Source organism: Cnephaeus nilssonii, assembly GCF_951640355.1.
Source record: "Cnephaeus nilssonii genome assembly, chromosome: 3".
In the NCBI taxonomy this organism is placed as follows: domain Eukaryota; kingdom Metazoa; phylum Chordata; class Mammalia; order Chiroptera; family Vespertilionidae; genus Cnephaeus; species Cnephaeus nilssonii.
The window spans coordinates 8898114-8919893 of record NC_137074.1 but is presented as its reverse complement, the minus strand read 5'-3'; the positions used below and the strand labels follow the sequence as shown (position 1 = coordinate 8919893).

The following is a 21780-nucleotide window of genomic DNA, read 5'->3' as shown; positions in this document are numbered from 1 at the left end:
GCACGCTGACCGCAGCTGGCCCCGCGCTCACAATCCTCCGAGACGTTGTTGCAGCAGGTCTCACAGCACGTTAATGTCGCCACTGAGCTCGGTGTCTCCCAGATTCCGAACTGGGATTGGCAGGTGCCACACAGTCATTCGTCTCTTATGATATGCACCTTTCTCAGCACATATCCCAGCGGTGAGATAACACACACACACACTGATGGGGACATGTGATTTATAGCAGGGACATAATTACCCCAAATAAATGCACTGACAAACAGAACCCAGTGCATCAGGGGCAAGCAAAGCTCATCTCAGGAATGCAAGGATGAATCAACATTATAAAATCTGTGGGTACAGTTCGCTACATTAAGAGATTAAAGAGAAGAAAACCCCTGATCATCTCAAAAAATAGTCAGTCCCCCCAAAAGCACCTGGTAACATATAATACTTACTACTGAGTTTGAAGCACACCCAACCAGACCTTCAGGAAGCTCAGAATGGTAGGAAAATTCCTCAACCTCCAACGAGCATTGCACTTAATACATTAGAACAGGGGTCAGCAAACTTCTGCAAAGGGTCAGACTGCAAATATTTTAAGTTTTTCCGGCCATATGGTCTCTGTCCCAACTACTTAACACTGATGCCACAGTATGAAAGCAGCCGATTAGAAAACATGTAAATGAACAGGCCTGGCTGCCTGCCAATAAAACTTTATTTACAAAGAGAGACCCCTGTGGGCAGGGTTTGGCTCCCAGCCATGGTTTGCTGACCACTGCATTAGAGCCATTCACATTATAGTCAGAAACAAGAGAAAGGTGCCTGATTTTATATTTGAATCCTAGTGCATGTAATAATACAAGAAAATATATGTGAAGTACAAATACTATAAAGGCAGAGGTAAAAATACAATTATTTGCATAATTACATGACTATTTGTCTAGGAAATCTAAAACAGTCAACTGGCAAACCATTCAAATTAAAGGCGGCCAATTCTAGGGTCAACACACAAATATAATAGCATTTATTAAAGCAGCAATATCTTCTATAAAAGCCTAAGTGACCATTGCAACCGAACGGATGACCAAACAGGCTGCATAGGGCGACCAGGCTGGCAGGGTGATTAGTGAGGGACGACCAAACGACTGAGCAGCAGGCTGTGTGGGGCGACCAGACCGGCAGGGGGGCAGTTGGGGGCAACCAGGCTGGGGGGAGGGGACAGTTGGGGACGATCAGGCTGGCAGGCAGAGGCAGTTAGGGGCAACCAGACCAGCAGGAGCGGGGGCAGTGAGGGGTGATCAGGTCGACAGGCAGGTGAGCAGTTAGGAGCCAGCGGTCCAGGATTGTGAGAGGGATGTCTGACTGCTAGTTTAGGCCCGATCCCGGGGATTGGGCCTAAAGCAGCAGTCGGACATCCCCCGAGGGGTCCCGGATTAGAAAGGGTGCAGGCTGAGCTGAAGGGACCCCCCCCACCCATGCACGAATTTCATGCACCAGGCCTCTAGTATATACTAAAAGCCTAATATGCTAAGTGTCTGGTTGACTGGTCAGCTGTTCAATCAATCAAAGTGTAATATGCTAATTATATGGTAAGGCCGCTCAACCACTTGCTATGCTGTGCACTGACCACCAGGAAGCAGACAGTTGACCAGTAGGTTAGCTTGCTGCTGGGGTCTGGCGGATCAGGACTGAGTGAGATGGGCCAGACATGCCCTGGAGCCCTCCCGCGGTCTCTTTCCGGCTGGCCAACCTCCGGCATCCCTCCCCGGCCCCGATTGTGCACCGGTGGGGTCCCTTTGTCTGGCCTGCACCCTCTCACAATCCAGAACCCCTCGGGGGATGTTGGAGAGCCAGTTTCAACCCAATCCCGTGGGCCAGGCTGAGGGACCCCACTGGTGCACGAACTCATGCACTGGGCCTCTAGTATAATGTTTCATAAGCAAAAGTGTCCCATTCATGACAGCAGTAAAACCCAGAAATAAATGACTGTGACATAAAACAAAACTAGAAAATTTTTCTCAAGTTTAAATAAGTCCAGATACAGACCCACCCGGGAGCCAGACTCCATCCAGATCACATCGACGTTAGCTTCCCAAGTGTGCCCACATACTCGGTGCAGTCCTGATAAAACTCCCAACAGGACTGGCTACAAACCGTGGATTCTAAATTGCATATGAAGGAGAAAGTGTGCAAGCTTAGCTGAGAAATGCCTTTAAGGGATTTGCTGTAAAGCCATCATAACCAATGCACTGCTGTTGTGCAGAAATTGACAGACGGGTGCGTGGGTCAGGACTGGAACAGCAGAGACGCACCGTGTATTTGAGGGAATTCAATTTATGATGAAAGTAGCAATTCCTGTCTGTGAAAAAAGGATACCCTTTTCAATAAATGATGTGACAGCTGGCTGTGCATTTGAAAAAGTACACATTCCACCCATCAACACACAGTGCCGGTGCTCACACTCGCCCTTCCACGCAGCGGCAGCTTCTCTCCCAGCCCCGGAGTCAGGCAGGCTGCTCCCCACTCACAGACCAGGACAGAGTCCCCAGCCACGCCTGCTGGGGGAGTTGCAACTGAGCTACAATGTATTTGGCTGTGGAGAATCTGGATAAAGGACCCTCCACCCCTTTCTGGGTTCTCATGGGCTGGATCTAAACGTACCCCCCTGCCCGCCCCCTCCTCCCACTGGAGGCCCATCCTCTGCAGTTTTGGTGACTCCTCTGTACGAATTTGCATTCCTGGCCAGATACAGAGCCCTAGAGCAAAGAGGGCAAGGGTCATGTGGAGTTGTTACCGGCTTGAGGTCTCCTTTTGAATCAGCAGAGGTCCCTGCATTTCATTCCAAGGAGGGATATCACCCCCCCTCCATCTGTTTGTGGTTCTGTTGATGCTATCATCTGAGAGGGCTGAGCTGAGTCCTTGAAACCAGCTCTCCAAACATAAACAAACAGCCCGTTTAATGAAACAAAGTACGCACTCTTTGACATTTTCCCGTTGATCTCAGATTCTCAGCCCATCCTCCGCTCTGCCCCAACCCAACCCCCATCCCCACCTCCAGCTTTGTGACTGCTGATCAGGTCTCCCTAGGGATGCCCTTTCTGCTCCTCCTCTGCCCCACCCCTAGGGCCACCTCCAGGTCGACTGGAAGGTGTTTGTGAATGTGGCTGCAACCTAGGGACAGCTGAGCAGCCGGAGCAATGGGCTCCCCTGGGAACAAGGTCTGGCTCCCCTCTCTGAAGAGGACCCGCACACACACACACACACACACACACACACACCAGCTCTGCAGGTGTTTGTCCTACCCTCCTTTCCTGTACTCTGCTTCAGACACAGCTGTCCCTACTGTGGAATCCCAGCTTCCAGAAGAATCTCTCTCTCTCTCTTCAGACTCCTGGGCTCAGTTTTTCCCATGTCTCTCCCACCCCAAGGTTGGGGTCCCGGTGCCCAGCATGGGAACTTCTGAGACCCCAGAGCCCAGCACGGCTTTCACAGGTGTGGCCCCACAACTCACAGACCACACCTGCCTGGACCCCAGGCCAAATGGGTGAGGGTCCTGCTGCTCCTCTTTTGGGTGAACTGGGCCAGATTGGGGAGAAGCAGACGGAGTTCCCAGGGCAGGAAAGACACAGGCCCAGGTCTGAGACCCCCAGCTCCCTCGGCTAGTCTGGAGGTTCCTCCTTCTTCCCCAGCCCAGGGCCTTGGGAAGGGCTCTTCTGCCCTCTCGTGGCCAAGTGGCTGCAGCTCGAGTCGCTTGAGAGCAAGCGTTTCTGCACACCCAGTTAATACCGGTAAACGTTAACCGTCAGACTGGTGCAGAGGAGGAAGCTATTTCCAGTTATTTGTAGCAAGATTTCTTTTCTCTCTCTCTTTTTTCTCTTAATGAAAGACGCGTGAGACCTCTCCTCTGGTAAGGATCACACTCCCGGGGTCTATTAGCAGAGGCGGGAGAGGAGGGGAGAAGGGGAAGGCACCCCTCCCTGGCGTGACCAACTGGAGGTGGGGGTACCCGGCGTGGAGAGCCCTGAGCCTTTCTCCGGGAGGTGTTCCCGGAAGAAACTGGTGGAAGGGCCGCAGAAGGCTCCTCGCCTCCAGGGGCAGTCACCATGCGGGGCCCGGGGTGTGGAGCAAGGCCGGGCACCTGCGTGCAAGGCCCGAGGGCTGCCCACGCTCCGCCTCCCCGGCCAGCGAGGGCGCAGAGCTGAGGCCGAGATCCCCGCAGCCCGCAGAGACCACGTTCGCGCTCCTGAAGCGCGGCTCCGCCCCGTCCCGCGCTGCCCCCGATTTCCCGCGCTGACCCCCGCTGTCCCCCGGCCCAAGGCCCGGAACTCCGCCGGGGGGCCCGGCTGCCCCGCGCGCAGGACCCTGGAGACGTCCGGACTCCGGAGGACGCACCACGCACGTGCGGGGCGGGGCGCGCGGCGTTGCCGTGGTTACAGATGAGACGCCCCGCGGGGACTAGCGGGCGGGCGCTTCCTGGGCGGGACTTGGCCGCCGGAAGTGCGTGGCCGTCCGAGGCCATGGCGGCGCTTGGCATCGTCTACACGCTGCTCGGGGCAGCGACCTGCCCGTTCGCCTGGGCCTTGGGCGAGGAGTTTTGGGTCAGCCAGTCGCCGTCCAGCCTCCTGTCGGACCGGGCGAGCTTCAGACGGTAAACGCGTGGCCGGGCTGTCGGCGTGGCCCCCTGGTGGGGGGTTGATGGGCTGGCGGGCCCGGGCCGGGGAGGCGGAGCGTGGAGGGCTGCCTGTGGGTCAGCATGGAGGGCAGGCACGGGACCCTGTGAGATGCTGCGGGCTCCTGCCCGAGTTTCCTGGAGCCCCAGAATCGGAGGTTCGAATGGGACGGTTCTTGAGAAAGCGCAGCTTTGTGTATGTGCGCGGGGTCTTTCAGTCTCCGTACGTCTCAGGCCTGAAAAATAAGGGTCAGCGCAGGTCATCTTCGTACAAAATAGGCCTGTGCTGGGTGAGAGGTGCAGAGATGGCAGATGGGCCAAGGCCTGGATTACACACAGTCCATCTGTAGTAACGCGACATGTGGGGAAAAGGGAGGATGAGGATGGGTAACTGTTGCCGGAGATGCCCAGGACCCGGGCCTGGGTCTTTGTAATAAATCAATTACATATGGACGGTTGCTTTGGATAGGGCAGCGGTTCTCACCGTGTGTCCAGGGACCCCTGGACATACCATTTCTGCAGTAATACCAGAGTGGTGGTATTTGCCTTTTCCACTCTCTTTCTCCCACCGAGTTTACCCATGTCAATGTGAATGTGGCTGCAACCTAGGGACAGCTGAGCAGCAGGAGCAATGGGCTCCCCTGGGAACAAGGTCCACTCCCCTCTCTGAAGAGGACCCCCCACCCCCAACACACACACACACACACACACACCCCAGCTCTGCAGGTGTTTGTCCCTCCTTTCCTGGTTTACCTCTGTTTTTTCCCGGAGACCACCTGTGATATCACAACACATTGAATGCAGCAGCAGATAGGAGAATCCAGCTATCACCAGATGGAAAAATTCACAAACATTGCCACTCTTCTCACCAATTATTTTTGTTTTGAAAAATATATACTTTTGATTGAAAAAGGTTAATAAAATGTAATGGATTTATTCCTTTGAAGTGAATTAATACATACTTTTTAACGTTCTTACATACATTAACTTTTAACGCAGGAGTTATTTATGGATCCAACCCACATAAACAACAGCCTTTTGGGGTCCTCGGTAATTAAGAGTGTAAAATAGGCTGTAGGCTAAAAAGTTTGAAAACCACGGGAGGACTGATTCTCGGGTTCTGGTCACCGAGGCTGCCGGGCTTAGTTGTCAGTTATTGCCCGTTGTTAAACAAGGGGTGCTCCTACTTGTGGGCTCTGTACATCTCCGGTCAGATGGAAGTGGGCGGGCAGCTGCCTCCACCTCACAGACTGGAAGTGATTGAAAGCCCCGGGGTGGATGATCACCTGTGGGCCTCTGGTGCCTCGGGGTTTTCTGTCCAGAGACCTCCGCCCTGAAGTACCGCCATCCTGCTCCCCCCTGCCAGGTATCTTCTGTATGATGTCAACCCCCCGGAGGGTTTCAACCTCCGCAGGGATGTCTACATTCGCATGGCCTCCCTCCTGAAGATCCTGATGAAGTCTGAGGAGTGGGTGTTGGTGCTGCCCCCTTGGGGCCGCCTCTACCACTGGCAGAGCCCCGACATTCACCAGGTCCGGATTCCCTGGTCCGACTTTTTTGATCTTGAAAGTCTCAATAAAAACATCCCCGTCATGGAATACGAGGACTTCATTGCAGGTGAGGCGGTGGTTCTGGTGTGGACGGCAGGCCAGGCCCGCGGGCTGTCTCCTTGGGCCTGTTGTTGTACGTAGTAGCCTTTGCTCCGTGGAGGGGCCCTGTGTCCTTCCATTTCCCACACTACCAGTGACCTTGGTTTTGCCTTAATTTTTCTAGGGAAGTAGATCTGAAGTGTTATGAGCTCTGTCCTCCTCGCCTCTGCAGCCTGGGAGTCAGGGAAGTGCAGTTAGGAAGCCGCTGCCACGGAGCCGGGCTGTCCTAGCTCCTCTCAGCTCCGTGCAGAAGAGGCCACTTTACCAAAACACCACGTGTGTGTGGCGCTGACCTTGCGATGTCCACCGCAGTGCTGGTGAAACTGGTGACGAGGCGTCCTTTATTTAGTCCTGCTTGAAGACTTTCTTAGAGGAAAGGTATTTAGCGCTTACTGTTGCTTTGTTTAGAAGACATAAACCTAACAAATCAGTGATCTGTCTTTTCTGCTTCCCTAGAGAGGCCTGGGAGAGCCAGTCACACTCTTTAAGCCACTGACACACTGTAGCGTTAATGATGAGTCACGGTCTGGAAGCTGCTGATGCTTTAACAGTTATTGGTGGGCGATACTCTGTGACGTTGCTTGATTTCCTACTCTGCGGGGATCTGGACAGCTTAGAATCGGGGCTCACACTGAGGATGATGGCTTGCACATCTTCATTTTTCCAGTTCTATGAGCGCTGCAGGCCTGGAATGACATAGTGTCTTCTCAGAAGAGGCAAACTCTGAGACTGTACAAAGCATTCTTGGAGCTCTCTCTCCCCCAGCCCAGGATGGGAGATGGAGCAGGGTGCTTAGTCCGACTTGACCTAGCCTGGTTCCGAACCCGGGTTACGGAGCTTCCCAGAGAACCTGCCCTTCACCTTCCTGGGTTTCCTGACAGACGGGCCGAGGGACGGGTCTGGGCCTTAGCCATTTGCATTGTGTTTAGTGACTGGAATCTGCAGGTGTGTGGGGACAGGAGACAGGAGTCCTTCCTGCTGCTGTCCAGGCCCCGTCCCTGGACCTGGAGCCACCAGGGGGAGGGAAGATGGAGTGCCCTGGCTGAGGCGCTTGGAGGCAGGCAGAACGGCTTTGCCTCCACCCTATCCGACAAGCTGACTCTGCTCAGCTGTTTCCTCCCCTACAAAAGGGGCAGACACGGGGGCCATCCTAGGATGGAGTTCTGGGGGGGGTGCAGCAGAGCACCTGGCCACATACCAGCCTCTCGGTATCGCATCACAGTCCCTCATTGTGCCCCGCCATGCAGATGTCAGTGCCCCAGTGAGACAACGTGGACAAGACACCAGGATGTCACTTGCTGTAGCCCTCTTGTCACTGGCTCATTCATTCCATCTTCGAACAAATCTTTGACCACCACAGATGTGGCAGACACTTCCTAGGTGTAGGTGGGAGCAGTGGGTGGGGACACAGGCCCCTGCTCTTCTGGAGCTCCTGTGGGGAATGGGGAGCAGAAAATAAAGAATATAATGAAGCTGCCTGGGCCGGGTGGCTTGGTGGTTGGAGCATTATCCTGTGCACCAAAAGGTTGTGGGTTCAATTCCTGGTCAGGGCACATACCTAGGTTGTCCGCATTTGGGGTGGGGTGGGGCGTGTACGGGTGGCAACTGATCGATGTTTCTCACATTGATTCCCTCCCTCCCCCCTCCCCCACTCTCTCTCCCTCTTTCTAAAATGAATAAAAACATATTCTCAGGTGAGGATCTTTAAGAAAGAATATAAATAAGCCATTGAAACCTGCAGTGTTTGAGATGGTGGAGCGTGCCTGGAGAAAAGGAAAGCTGGCAGGATCCACAGTGTTGGAGGGCCGGTGGCCAAGGCCCTGAGAGGCATCCAAGGGATGTAGTTTGAATGGCCTCACGGGTCATGAGCAAGCCCCGGGCGATGGTCCAGACAGGGATGGCTATTCAGAGGCCCCCGGGAGGGAGATGCTGATGACTGGAGGCACAGTGGGGAGGCCAGTCCCGGGGGGAGCCCCGGAGAGGAGGGTGAAGGAGTGAGTGGGGCCTGTGGCCGGCATGAGGCCAGCCCTACCTCAGGGAGATGGGGGTACAGAGATAAAGAGAAGAGGGTGGAGGCAAGCCCAGGTGCTGTAAGAGGCCAGGGTGATGAGGCCTGAACAGCTCAACCACCCCCAAGCCAACCCACGCACCCCTCCACGGACCCTGTGCCCTGATGTCACTTGTTCTACCAAAGCCCCACTTCTGAAGCTGCCTTCGTCCTTGGAAAGAAGGGGTCCTGAAGTGGTAATCCTCTCTAGTCGGTGGCAGCCCGCTCCGGGCCACACGGCGTGTTTCGGCGGCGATTCACTGTCAGTTCTTGTCTCTTCCAGAGAACGGTGGGCCCTTCATTGACCAGATCTATGTGCTGCAGAGTTACGCGGAAGGGTGGAAAGAGGGCCCCTGGGAGGAGAAGGTGGACGAGCGGCCCTGCCTCGATCCGCCGCTGTACTCGCAGGACAAGCACGAGTACTACAGGTACGGAGGGCGAGCCTCGCTGCCTGTGGCGGCTGAGGTCACCCCAGCTTCGGAGGCACGTGGACCCCGTGGCCACACTCCCCGCGTGCAGCCAGCCTCCCAGTCCCCGACAACAGGCACCTCAGGTCACCTGGGTACCGGGTGTTGACCTTTCCCCATGTTGTTGATGGCGTTTGAACCAGGTCCTGGGAAGGGTCTGTCACCCCAATCCTAAGGGGCCATCGGAAGCCCTCCCTGTGGAGGGCCGTCACCTTCCTGAGTGACAGCCTGAGGGACACGGAAGCTCTAGAGGAGTGTTGTAGGGACGGACCGTCAGCGCTGGCACCGGCCCAGGCAGCGTCGTTATGAGTTCAGAAGTAAATGCCTCAGTTCCATCAGGTTCCGTCCCGCGGGCCCTGCTCTCCCGGCCTGTGCGCCCCGATTCCTGGAAAGAGCTCCAGTTCTCACCAAGTCAGAGAAACTTACGGTTTCTCCAGAATTCTCACTACGTCGCTACCTCTGACCTGACCAATGAGCTCTCACTGCGAGTTCCCGGGTTTATTGAGGTCCAGGAGTGCGTGTGCACCCACATGTACTGACGGCCTGTGGGGAACAGACTGAACTGAGGGGTCCTGTGGCTCTTCTTTTCCAGGGGATGGTTTTGGGGTTATGAAGAAACAAGGGGGTTAAACGTTTCCTGTCTGTCTGTTCAAGGATCGGCTTCTATCATTGCACCTGTGCTTTTGGAAAACACGACAGCACGGTAGGTGCCCGCACCGTCCACTCAGCATGGGTCAGTGATTGAGGGTGTGTGTGTGCATGTTCACGTGTGAATGTGTGCATGTGCGTGATGGTGCGCATGTGAGAGCACATGTGAATGTAAATATGCGCATGTGAACGAGCACACATGAATGGATGCATGTGCATGTGTGAATGTGTATGTGCACTGTCCTGGTGGCATCGGAATGCCTTCTGGCTGTGGCCTGTGTGGGGTTGCTGGAAAGTTAGATCTTGCCCCGCCCCCACACTCACTCCGCAGCAAGGCCATGGGATCCAGGAGGAGGCTTTGTGTCCCCTGGGAAAGGCCAGGGAAGGGCCCCCGAGCTGGCTCAGCGGCACCCACACCCTAGGCTCTGCTGTGGTGCAGTCTGGTCCCCACGGGGCGCTCCTTGGAGCCACCGCTCTTTTGAACGGCATGGCGGGGTTCCCACTGCCGGTCACACCATTCTTGCATTGTCAGTCACAGTGGGCTTGGTAACCCGGGGCATTAGCTAGGACGGGCGAGACTCCGTGGACGCCTAGAACCGCCTGGAAATGAACCCTCTGAGGACCATGGTGTTAGAGGAGCAGCAGTGCGGGCCCACGTGCACCCTAGTGCCTCTCGGAACTCGTCCCTGAGCCTCCTGGCCCTGGGCCCCCTCGGAGGCTGCCCTGTGGAGCGCGTGTCGGCAAACGTTTTTAAAGTTAAGCTTTCTTTCCTGTTGTTTGAAAACAGGTCCGTGATGTTGGACAGAGCGGAGAACCTCCTTCACGATCACTACGGGGGGAAGGAATACTGGGACGTGAGTGCTGCCTGCGGCCTTGCTGCATGTTCTCCGGCGTTTTAATTCGTGTAGTTTTTGAACATCTGAGACTGTGAGGGTGGGTCGTGGTGGGGGCTGAGCTGGGCACCCGCCTGGGGGGCCGATGGGCGGAGCACTCAGCTGTCCTGTCTGCACCCCCAGACGCGGCGGAGCATGGTGTTTGCCAAGCACCTGCGTGCTGTGGGCGATGATTTCAGAAGTAAATATCTCAATTCCACCAACAAGGCCGACAGGATCCCCGACGAGGAGGACTGGACCAAGATGAAGGTAGTTTCTCTCTCTCTCTCTAATTAGAGGAAATGTAAATCATCTCTTGAGATGCATGATGACAAACCCCTTAATTTCCAGCAGGGGGTGACATGATTGTCACCTTCAGTGTCACCCCCTTAGTGCAATCTTTGCTCATTACTGTAATGACTGTGGGTGCTGGTCATCAGGACGCCCCTGCGCGCATCCCCGCCTCCCCCCCTCCACACACACACACACACACACACACACACACACTTGCACTTGGTCCTGGTGAAAACCTAGGGAAATCGCTGGGACAGTTTCTCTTTGGTGAAATGGACGGGAAATTACTGCAGGTTCCGGCAGCTCAGACGGTCGCTGTTAGAGTGAAATCAGGTCACAGATATGCGAGCAGACAGGAAACCATGACCAGTTACGTTCAGTGGTTTCTTCTTTATAACACGAGAGCCGTCAAGGAAAAATAGCGCAGTCCGTCCACCCACACAAGCACCACTGACGCTTCTGGTCCAGCATCATCCCTTTACACATTTCTTTTCTGGGAGGTTGGGTTTTCCTGTAACTTAATTTTAAGAAATGTTATGTTGCGTTTTCACATTGACATAGTTTTTAAGCATTTCCAGTATAATGTAGTTGATTGACCTTTCCCCATGGTTTTTTTTTTCCCCCCCATGGTTTTTAAGAGCAAAGTACCATTTCACCTGCTTATTCTCTTTTTTTTTTTTTTTAATATATTTTATTTATTTTTTACAGAGAGGAAGAGAGAGGGATAGAGAGTTAGAAACATCGATGAGAGAGAAACATCGATCAGCTGCCTCTTGCACACCCCCTACTGGGGATGTGCCAGCAACCAAGGTACATGCCCTTGACCGGAATCGAACCTGGGACCCTTGAGTCCGCAGGCCGACGCTCTATCCACTGAGCCAAACCGGCTTCGGCTCACCTGCTTATTCTCTGACGGGACATGTGGCTATCTTAGAGTGAAATGGCCTAGGTATGTGGGTAGTCTTTACTGGAAAAATACAATGTTAAGTGGAAGGTTTTTATTTTTTTAATTTTTAAAAATGTTTTTATTGATCTTAGAGAGAGAGGAAGGGAGAAGGATAGAGAAATAGAAACATCCATCTGCTGCCGACTGCCGGCTTCCGGCTGCCTCCTGCACACCCCCTACTGGGGATCAAGCCCGCAACCAGGGCATGTGCCCTGACTGGGAATCAATCGGTGACCTCTTGGTTCACGGGTCAACACTCAACCGCTGAGCCACACCACCTGGGCACAAGGTTTTTATTTTCAATTAATTTGTATGATTCATTTACCTTTTTTTTGCACTGAGATCAGAGGGTACGGTAGTCAGTCACTCCACGGCCTTAGGAAACATCCTGTCCGCCTGAGAGTCCCTCAGACAGGCACACGGCGCAGGACACGGAGGGTGGACCGCTGCCCCCTCCGCCTCTCCTGAATGGCAGCGCCTGGATGCTGACCAGCTCCCAGGCCGCCCCAGCATGTGCCGCCTCTGCAGGTGGAGCTGGGCTCCTCACTGGGGGGCCCCTACCTCGCCGTGCACCTGAGGAGGAAGGATTTCATCTGGGGCCACCGGGAGGACGTGCCCAGCCTGGAAGGAGCCGTGAAGAAGATCCGCAGCCTCATGAAGACCCACGGGCTGGGCAGAGTGTTTGTGGCCACAGACGCCGTGAGGAAGGGTAGGCAGCCCTGGCTCTGTCGTCCTCTCGCCCCCGTTGTGTCTGGGCAGACCCGCCCGCATGCAGACTGACCCTGGGCTGTGCTGCTGGGAGGGCGACCTGCATTTTGTGGTTTTGTCCTCTTCGCCCCCTGCGAGCTGCTGGAGCATGAACGTGTCACAGAGTGCGTGTGATCCTGGTGGGCAGACCCCAATGGCAGCTCAGATCCCCACTCAACGGCGGCTCCTTTCAATTTGCAGAATATGAGGAGCTGAAGAAGCTGTTACCTGAGATGGTGAGGTTTGAGCCCACGTGGGAGGAGCTGGAGCTCTTCAAAGACGGAGGTGTGGCCATCATCGACCAGTGGGTCTGCGCACATGCCAGGTGCGTGGGTCACCAGGTCCGCAGCCAAAAGAGACAGAGTTCTGCGTGCCGTGGGCCACTGCCCAGCCCCCTGCCCCGCCCCCTGCCCCGCCGAGAGTCTGTTACCGAGCACCCCTAGGCTGCTGCAGGCATTCGTCTCCTTCCCGGGGCCGTGCTGTGCTGTGGTGATGGCTTCCCACCCTCCCCTCTAGCTGCAGGAGGGTGAGTGTGGGCAGCGAGGGCCCAGCTTCAGCCCAGACCTGCCTGCCTGCCTGCCTGCCTGCCAGGAACAGCCCCCGCCTGGGACTGTCCTGTGGGAGGCAGCCCGCACAGGTGGGTCCTGGGCTCCCTGTGGATTCCTCGAAGCACTCCGTGCCTGCTGGCACTGGGGGAGGCCAGAAAGAACATTTGGAGTAAAATGGAAATAACAGTGGAGGAGCTTATGTTCCTTCTGTGCCAGGATTCTCACACTCCTGGGTGGAGGCACGTGTTTGGTTTTGATGGGTCAGCATGTGCATCTGCCCTTGTGTGTGCCGGGCACTCCTCCGGGTGAGGGCCCTTTTCCTCCGCTGAGCAGGCTCAGCCCCAGTGGCGGGGATGGAGGTGGGCTGGGGCTGAGAGACAGCCTGCTGCCCAGCCGCCACCCCGGGTTCTGAGTGAGAGCCTGACAGCTCAGTCCCCTCGGCCCCCAGAGTTCTGTGGAGATGGTAGGTTAGTGCTACGAGGCCGGCCTCCTATAGACCCAAACCTGGCGAGTGTTTGCAGGGCAGACCTCCGGTGCGATTGTGCCCAGACTGTCATCCCGGGGCCTGGTGGCTGCAGGCGGTTGCTTCCCACCGCCCTGGCCGTGGTGATGGCCTCAGGGGCCTGGGGCCTCAGCCTGGGCAGGTGTCTGGGGGGTTGAGCTTGCGACTGGTGAGTTCCGTGCACGACTCTGGTGACCCCTGCTGTTGCTTTGCAGGTTCTTCATCGGCACCTCTGTCTCCACGTTCTCTTTTCGGATTCATGAGGAGAGAGAGATCCTGGGGTTGGACCCCAAGACTACATACAACCGATTCTGTGGGGACTGGGAGAGATCGTGCGAGCAGCCCACGCACTGGAAGGTCGTGTACTGAGCTGGCACTCGGAGGCCCGTGCCCTGCACCCATTGTACCCGCGGTGGACTCGGGGCTTCCCCTGATGTCACATGTTGCTGTGGTGTTGCTCCTGCCCTTGGCTGGTGGCTAGACAGACAAACGTCATGTCTCGGGGTCTCAGGCACAGAGGAGGCCACACACGCATGCACAGCCATGGCCACGTGAGTACAGCGGAAGCTGTACCACGCCTGAGCTGTCCCCGTTCCTGTGTCTCTTCTAACATTTGCTGCCCATGCAAAGGCACTGCCACTGGGGGCTCTGGTGGACTTTTCTTCAGGATCTGAAGCCACGCGTCAGCCACAACAGGGCCCGCGGCGTGCTTTCCTCAGCCGCCTGTGGGAGTCGGCAGGCACGCGTGCGAGCAGCTCCCATCTTGGGGGCCGTAGAGCTGGCCGGGCCCTGGGGCTCGGTGTGATTTGAGTCTGTGGGTCAGTCCTTGTAACTCACTGTTGCCCCAAAGCACAGTCTTAGTTCTGCCCTTTGCCCTGAGGGAAACCTGTGAGTTGGAGGGAGGTGATTGGCTGCCTGCAGAGCGGGTGGGAGAGGCCTGTGACTGGTCGCTCCTCCCAGTCAGTGCGGGGAAGTTGCACGCAGGTCTTCAGCGACTTGGCCTGTGCACGAACGTCCTCACCCCACCCCCAGCTGCTGTCTCTGCATCTGTGATTGTCACTCAGCACCCCGACCTGTGTGGCGGGCGGGGCCTAGCAGGCCAGCTGTCCTCGGCTCTCCTCTTCCAGGGGCCCTTTCTGAGGCCTCTGAACTGCTACCCAGGGAGGTGGGGCTGGGGGGATGCCCCTGGGCATGTGGGTCGGCTGTGGAGCACTGCCAGGGGGCCCGCCCTGTCCCCTCTCTAACGGAACCCTGACTTCAGGGACACCTGGGTGAACGGCCATGGGCACGAGCGTGGGCACATGGCCCTTCTGCTGAGCCGGCAGCCAGGACATGGGGTCGAGGCCCACGGCCTCCGTTCTCCGTCTCCTTCCCAGGCTTCGGAAATCTGTGAACACGCAGGGCCCACGGTGTCAGCTGTGCAGGCTGAAGTGATGATATATTTATTCTATTCCATTTGTACACTCACATGTTAATAAAATAAATGTTCTAGAAAGTGGAATCCTAGAAATGGTGCCTTTTCCACGCTGGAGTATCCTTTAGGCTGAGAGCTGTACGAAGCAGTGTGGGCCGTGGTCACCCCTTTTTAAGGGAAAGTAGTGCTTTGTTGTCGTGGGTGTGCAGTCACCGTGCGGTGCTGCGGCAGGGGATGCGCCAGCGGGACTGGGTGGGACTGGGTGAGCCGTGTGCGGAGGGCGCCTGCCTCCTGTCCATGGTGCCACCTGCTGCCCAGCTCGTGAGAGAAAACTCCACTGTTGGAGCGACTGAGAACGTCAGCCTCAAGCCTGCAGAGGCAGCAGCATTGTCCTGGGTCTGCATCCCGGTGGAAAGAGCAGTGAGAAATCCCACGTTAGAGGGTGGGAGACACTTGGGAAAATGGCGGGAGAGGAGTTCAGGGCGCAGGGCTGAGTCCCCCAAGGACCTGGCACATGGCCTCAATTCCTGGGGACCAGCAGGCAGCTTCGCTGGTGTGAGGTGGCACGTCATGGCCCTGGCCAAGGCCCAGGAGGAGCAGCCGGTGCCGCGGGACGGGGCCATCAGGGTGCGCAGGCACGGCTCCCCTGGGGTAGGACTGCTGTGGGTGACTTGACCTATGACGTGGCACCTGATGGCATCGGCCTGCCCAGCTCTGAAAGCCCAGCCAGCCTCCAGGGCCCGTCCCAGCAGGCGATCTTCCCTGGAGGGGCGGAAGGAAGGAAGCTGCCCTTTATTAATAGCGACAGTGTTTGCTTCCTGTGGCTGCAGCCTCTGCCAGGCGGTCTGGCTGCGAGGCCCTGCTGTTGGGAAGTGTTTGGAGTGGGGCGGGGCTCCTCCATGCAGGACAGCCAGACGATGGGCTGTCGGGGGACAAACCTTACCGTCTTGACCTTGAGCCAGAGGGACCTCCAAGGAGTCCCATACTGGGATCCACGGGGTCATGGTGAGCTCTCCCAGGTGGAGGCCGCTGGGCCCTGGGCATCTGCCACGCTGCGTGAAGCTTCTGATGGACAGGCCTGGGAACACGGGCCCGCCCCGCTCTCTCTCGCCTGGGACACGTGCCCTCCCCGCTCTCCCTGGCCTGGGACACGTGCCCTCCCCGCTCTCCCTGGCCTGGGACATGGGCCGGCCCCACTCTCTCGCCTGGGACACGGGCCTTGTCCCGCTCTCTCTTGCCTGGGACACGGGCCCACCCCGCTCTCTCTCACCTGGGACACGGGCCCACCCCACTCTCTCTCTTGGGCGACACGGGCCAGCCCCCCACTCTCTGGCCTGGGCCTTGCTGTCACCCAGTGGATTCGCCATGAGGTGGGTGGGACTCCTGCTGTGACCACAGTGCCCTCTGGGCTCGCTGGGGCTTCAGCCCTGAGTAGAGAGTCGTTTCAGATGGGAGCCTCGCCCAGAGGGAGGGCTGGTTAGGGCTGTACAGCCCCTCCCGGTGGGTTGCCCTCTGTCAGTGTCAGCCCCTTTCTCTTCCTCCAAACGAGGGAGCCCCCAGGAGCCCCTCACTGCCATGCAGACAGACGGCCTTGGGCCTGTCCAGCGACGCTGTCTCCCGTGCTCATACTGCGCCTGTCCTCTATCCTGGGCGGGGAGGTGGGAACCACAGCCAGACCCGAACCCTGGCTCTGCAGCCTGAGGGTGACCACGGCCCCTCTCGAGCAGAGTATGGGACACACGTGGAGGCGCGTGGGAGAAACCACAGATGGGGCAGAGGAGGGCCCCCCACCCAAAAGGAGGGACAAAGGGTCCCCGGAGAGGGCGGTGCAGCGCCCGGCAGTTGGCATCCGGCCTGCGGACTCAGTAACCCGGTTTCCTCGTCCCGGGGGTGCGCGGCCTGCAGCCACAGCGCGCTGCTGGCTCCCGGGCCATCTGTTCCCGCGGCCGCCTCATCGCTCCTCGCGGCCACATTAGCTGACTAATGAAGGCTGATGCTGCAAGAAATGGCCCGTGGCACATTAAATCCCTCATTTCGATTAAGAGGCCTTTTTAGGACAAACCAGGGCCGCTTTGAGTCCCTCACGGCTGGGCCCTGAGCGGGCACGAACGCCCCTGACAGCCTCGGCCCTTCGCTGGGAGGAGGCGATGAGTCCGCACACGTCCGGCAGCCAGTAGAGCAGCCACCACGTCACCTCGCTGAGCCCACTGGTGGCCGGCACAGGCTGGACCAGGGTCCGGGATTGAGTATCCCCCCACCCCCCTGACTGCCCTCCTGGCTCTCAGCTTCAGGGACCAACAAGCACAGGAGTGAGGCCGCGTCAGCGACGTGACGTGAAGTCAGAGAAGGACCAGGAAGCCTCCGGAGACAGTGGTTTGTAGAACGAGTGACGTTTCGCTGCCAGGACGAGAGGGAAGTGGAAGGACATCCCAGTGAGGAGGTGGCCGTCTGTGGGGGTCGGGCCGTGCCCGGAGAGGAGGGTGGCCCTGGAAAGGACGGCCAGGTCATTGGTGGCCAGCTGTGAGCATGGGGCTGGGCTGGAAAGGCCAGGCGTGGGGGGAGCCGTCCAAGCCAGCTGCCCACACCTGAGGTGCCCACTGAGCAGTCCTGGGGACCCTAGGACACAGGCTGAGCCCAGAGGGTTAAGGGGCACCCCAGAGACTAGCCATCGCAGAGAAGTGTGGGTCACGGAGGCCGCAGGAGCCTGGCACCTCCGATCCCCGCAGGCCAAGCCCTGGCTTTCCTGGGGCAGGAGCAGGAGCCAGCCAGGGCCAGGGCAGGCAGGGGTCAGAACCGAAGCCCCGAGTCAAGGCATCCTCGTGTGAGCCAGGTCCCCAGAAGGGAAAGGGACATGAGTTCTGGGGGCCTTGCTCTGAGTGGAAGGGCAAAGGGAAGAAAAAGCCCCCTTCCCAGAGTTTCTGACCATGAGCCATCCTCCTGCCCCCTGGGAACAAGGGTTTAAAGCCCTCGCGCGCGTGCAGTCACACACACACACCACATACACACACACACACACACACACACACACACACACACACACACACTGTATTCCCAGTGCCTTGGGCTCTGGCAGATGCACACACAGACCCTCTGGAGGAACGCACTGTCCATGCTCCAAGAATCCCTGCCCAGGGAGCCCGAATCCACACCACAGGGTCAGCAGCCACGCCAGGAGGCCGTGCGCACGGCCAAAACATCTCGGGCAGAACCACACTCTGCAGATAACTGGAATAATTCGATCAGAATAGAAAGTAACCTGATTGACATGTTTACAGAAATGAAGGAGGGTATTGAAATATGACAAAGGACCAAGAAACCATCAAAAATAAAATATAACTTCCAGAAATAATAAAAAAAAATGATTGACATTAGAAATGCAGGAGTTAAATAGCTGATTCCACACTAAAAACCCACTGTGAGTGGAATGATAACCGAGAGGAGGTGACCCAGCAAGGAGCCCAGGCACTGGAGAGAAACCGACGGCAACACGAAGGGATGGAGACGAGAGGATGCACAGATCTCACTTCCGTCGCTCGGATGTTCTAGGAGGGACCAGGGGTGCAGGGCAGGACCTGGGGAAGGAGGTGTGAGCTGGGAGGATTTTCCAGACATCGATCCTGGTGTTCAGAGGCCCAAGGAAGTCCCGCAGCTCCAACAACTAGAGATCCAGAGAGTGACTGGAAACTGCAGGGACATAAAGACAGAGGAGGCCTTCGAGCCCCCGGGACTCGAGAGCCAGCCATTTCCCGATGTTCCACTGAAGTGCAGCCACAGGCCCACAGCTGGAGTCCCACAGCAGCAGGGGCGGGGACACGGGAGCCATCTGTCAAACCTGGAGACAATGCTGCCTGGAGACTTCTGTTACCAGCAAAACTCTCTCTTAAGAATCAGAGCAGAGCACAGATTTTTCCAGGCAAAGGAAAACCATAATCGGACCTTACTAAAGATAGGAAATAATCTCAAAGATGTAAAAAGAAAAACAGAGGTGAGGAAACCATAAACATGAGTGAAAATAACAATAACGTCGACTTTGTGGGTGGAAATAACCAGTTGTGATCAGCTGTAGGCAGTGGTCCCGGAGGCCAGGGTGGGTGCAAGCAGAGATAAGGGTCTTAAGGACCACAGAACATTAGAGAAGAATCAAGAGACTGAATGACTTCAGACCCTTTAAGGGAAATAGATGAAAGATTTAGATTCCCCCAAATGATACCAATAGAATCTAACTCTTGAAAAACCAAGATGGTGGTATAAGGTATACACCTGTACGTGCTGCCTCTCACAACCACACCAAAACTACAACTAAAAGACAAAATGTCTATCACCCAGAACCACAGGAAAGCTGGCTGAGTAGAAGTTCTACAACTAGAAGGAAAGAGACAAGAGCATTGAGACCAGGTAGGACATGCACAGGCGTGGAAAAGCAGAGGTACGGAGGCTGGCTACTGGGTGCGCTGTTTTTTTCAATCCGAAGGGAGACACAGCTCCCAACTGCTCTGAACTCCAGTTTCCGGCGAGACTCTGGGGACCCAGATTCCTACAGGGAGAAGTGGGACTGTCTGCCATCGGGTCGGAAAGTGAGGGTGGCTTTCTTGCAGAGGTGCGTGCAGGAATGATTGTTTACTGCACTGGGGTGCGTGACGTGGGGATGCGGAAACGCGGAGACGCAGAGAGGGCTGACTGGCAGCCAATGCTGTTTGCCTCGACCTAGTGATTCCCTGAGACCCTGCCCCGCCCAATTTACAAACCCACCCAAACTGTGCGCAGTGGCTTTTGCATATGAATGGCCTGCCCTATAGCAGCTTAACCTAACAAACTGCGGCTGGGTCAGCTCCAAAACTTCCAAACCCCAAGCAAAGAGGAGAAATCTGCAGATCTTGCTGTAGCTCCTGCTGGGTGGCCTCAGACAGTAGCTGACCTGTACCTCCTTGGAGATCCAGGAGCCAGTGTACCTAGTGGTCAGTGTGAGATGACACCAGGTTTAAACTCTTCACATCCATAAGTGACACACTCAAAAGGCAGACTCAGTGAGCACCAAAGCCCCACTGAAGCAAGTTCTGCCCCATAAGGGTGTCTCCAGCACAGCAGTTCTTCCATTATAGACACAGCTGATCCTCACAAACAATTGGCCTGGAGGTCAATTCCTCCCTGTAATACCAACAGCAATCAAGGCTTAACTACAACAAGACTGTGCACACATCCCACAAAGGGGTGCACCAAGAGTGTCCACCTCAGGTGATTGGGGAGGCTGAACCACTGGGCCCTATAGGTCACCTACCACACAAAGCCACTCCATCAACACAGGGAAGCAGCCAAAATGTGGAGACAAAGAAACATGTCACGAATGAAAAAAATGGAGGAAAGCAAACTACTGGATATAGAGTTCAAAACCACAGTTATAAGGTTACTCAAGAATCTTCTAGAAACCTCCGAGGAAATTAATGAGAATGCAAAAAAAAAAAAATGGAAAAGGACCAGTCAGAAATTAAGCATACACTGTCTGAAATAAAAAATGATATACAGAAATTCAACAGTAGACCAAAGGACCCCAAGAATCAAACCAAAGATTTGAAGTATGAGGAAGCAAAAAACACCCAACCAGAAAAACAAAAAGAAAAAAGAAACAGCAAAAGTCCTTGTCACGATGTCCCTGTGGCTCTCCCATCTTCCAGGCCAACGAGGACTCACGGACCCCCATATGTCGCCTCTTCACTTCCCCTCCTGCCTCTGGGTTCAGGGACCCGCGTGATTCCACGGGGCCCACCCCCAGACCCCAGGTCAGGACAGCCTCCTATTTGAGGTCAGGTGCTTAGTGACCTAATGACCCCTGCTCTGTCCCTTTTGCTGTGTAGGTAACACATTCACAGGCACCTCCCCCTGGGCCACCGATCTCGGCCTGGATGCGGCTGGCCACACCTGGGAACTGAGTTGACGGGGTCCCTGTCGGTCCCCAGAGGGACAGAGCTGGCCCATTGCCCAGCGTCAGGTTCTCACCCAGAAGGGAGGTCATGGGCCTTCGCCTACAGGGGCAGTGACACCAGGTGGGGTTTGGGCCTAAATACCTAGGAAAGCATTTCCAAGCACAGGTCCCTCCTTCTGTCATCAAACGTCACTCTCCTCAGAGGCACCTGCTCTCTCTCGGCGCCCCAGGGGCCGGGCACTGCGGTGAGCGCCGCCCTCCTGCCCCCTGTCTCCGTCTCTGCTCCAGAGCCCGCGCCGCGTAGGAACATAGGAAGTGGCTCCGACACCTGCCTGCCGTGACCGTAGCTGGTTTTCTGGTGTCCCTCCCAGCGCCCCGAGGAAGAGACTGGCGCTGGACGCACTGGACTGGGCTCGGGAACCCCATCCTCGCCCCGACGGGACCCCCGCTCCTGGGACACGGGGGCTGCGGGAGTCTCTAAGCCTGGATTCCAAACCTCCGGGTTGTCATGGCGATGAGAACGCATGTAAAGCGCTGCCCGGGATGCCAGGAGCTTACAAAAGAGCTCAGTTAGTGCTAGCACTCGGGTGTTATTACCACAAATAACAAATCGTCTGAAATCGCGCTTTTAACAAGTCAGCGCTGGTAAAAAGGAAAGTCACGGTAACTAGTGAGCAGGTCACAATAGGTGATGTTTGTTCCGCTCAACGGCACACGGATCGGCTTCTGTCTTGGATAAGATCTGCAGTTCATCTGCAGGGGCAGGGGCGGGGGCGGGGGCGGCGAGCATTTACTCTACAAACGTCTGGATGGCCTAAGAGTCATGATTCTTTTAAAATATATATATATTTTTTTATTGATTTCAGAGAGGAAGGGAGAGGGAGAGAGAGATAGAAACATCAATGATGAGTGAGAATCACTGATCGGCTGCCTCCTGCACTCCCCACACTGGGGATCGAGCCCGCAACCCGAGCATGTGCCCTGACCGGGAATCGAACTGTGACCTCCTGGTTCATAGGTCGACGCTCAATCCCTGAGCCATGCCGGCTGGGCTGTCCTGAATTCTTTTTGGACC

General features: G+C 56.3%; 1 protein-coding gene across 1 annotated transcript; it reads left to right on the top strand.

Moving 5' to 3' along the window:
* The first annotated feature begins 4481 nt into the window (after positions 1–4481).
* POFUT2 (protein O-fucosyltransferase 2) lies at positions 4482–14875 on the top strand. The gene is made up of 9 exons (XM_079765037.1): positions 4482–4633; positions 6021–6271; positions 8634–8778; positions 9410–9520; positions 10253–10319; positions 10482–10607; positions 12106–12286; positions 12526–12649; positions 13590–14875. The coding sequence occupies exons 1-9, from the start codon at positions 4503–4505 to the stop codon at positions 13741–13743; spliced, it is 1290 nt and encodes a 429-aa protein (XP_079621163.1). The 5' UTR covers positions 4482–4502; the 3' UTR covers positions 13744–14875.
* The last annotated feature ends 6905 nt before the right edge of the window (positions 14876–21780 follow it).

What these genes read in the sequence shown, in the direction of transcription:
- POFUT2 (XM_079765037.1), top strand. Translation starts at nt 4,503, where the DNA reads ATGGCGGCGCTTGGCATCGTCTACACGCTGCTCGGGGCAGCGACCTGC. An exon ending in GACAAGCACGAGTACTACAG is followed by an intron (nt 8,779 to 9,409) that starts GTACGGAGGGCG and finishes CTTCTTTTCCAG; the next exon opens with GGGATGGTTTTGGGGTTATG. An exon ending in CACAGACGCCGTGAGGAAGG is followed by an intron (nt 12,287 to 12,525) that starts GTAGGCAGCCCT and finishes TTCAATTTGCAG; the next exon opens with AATATGAGGAGCTGAAGAAG.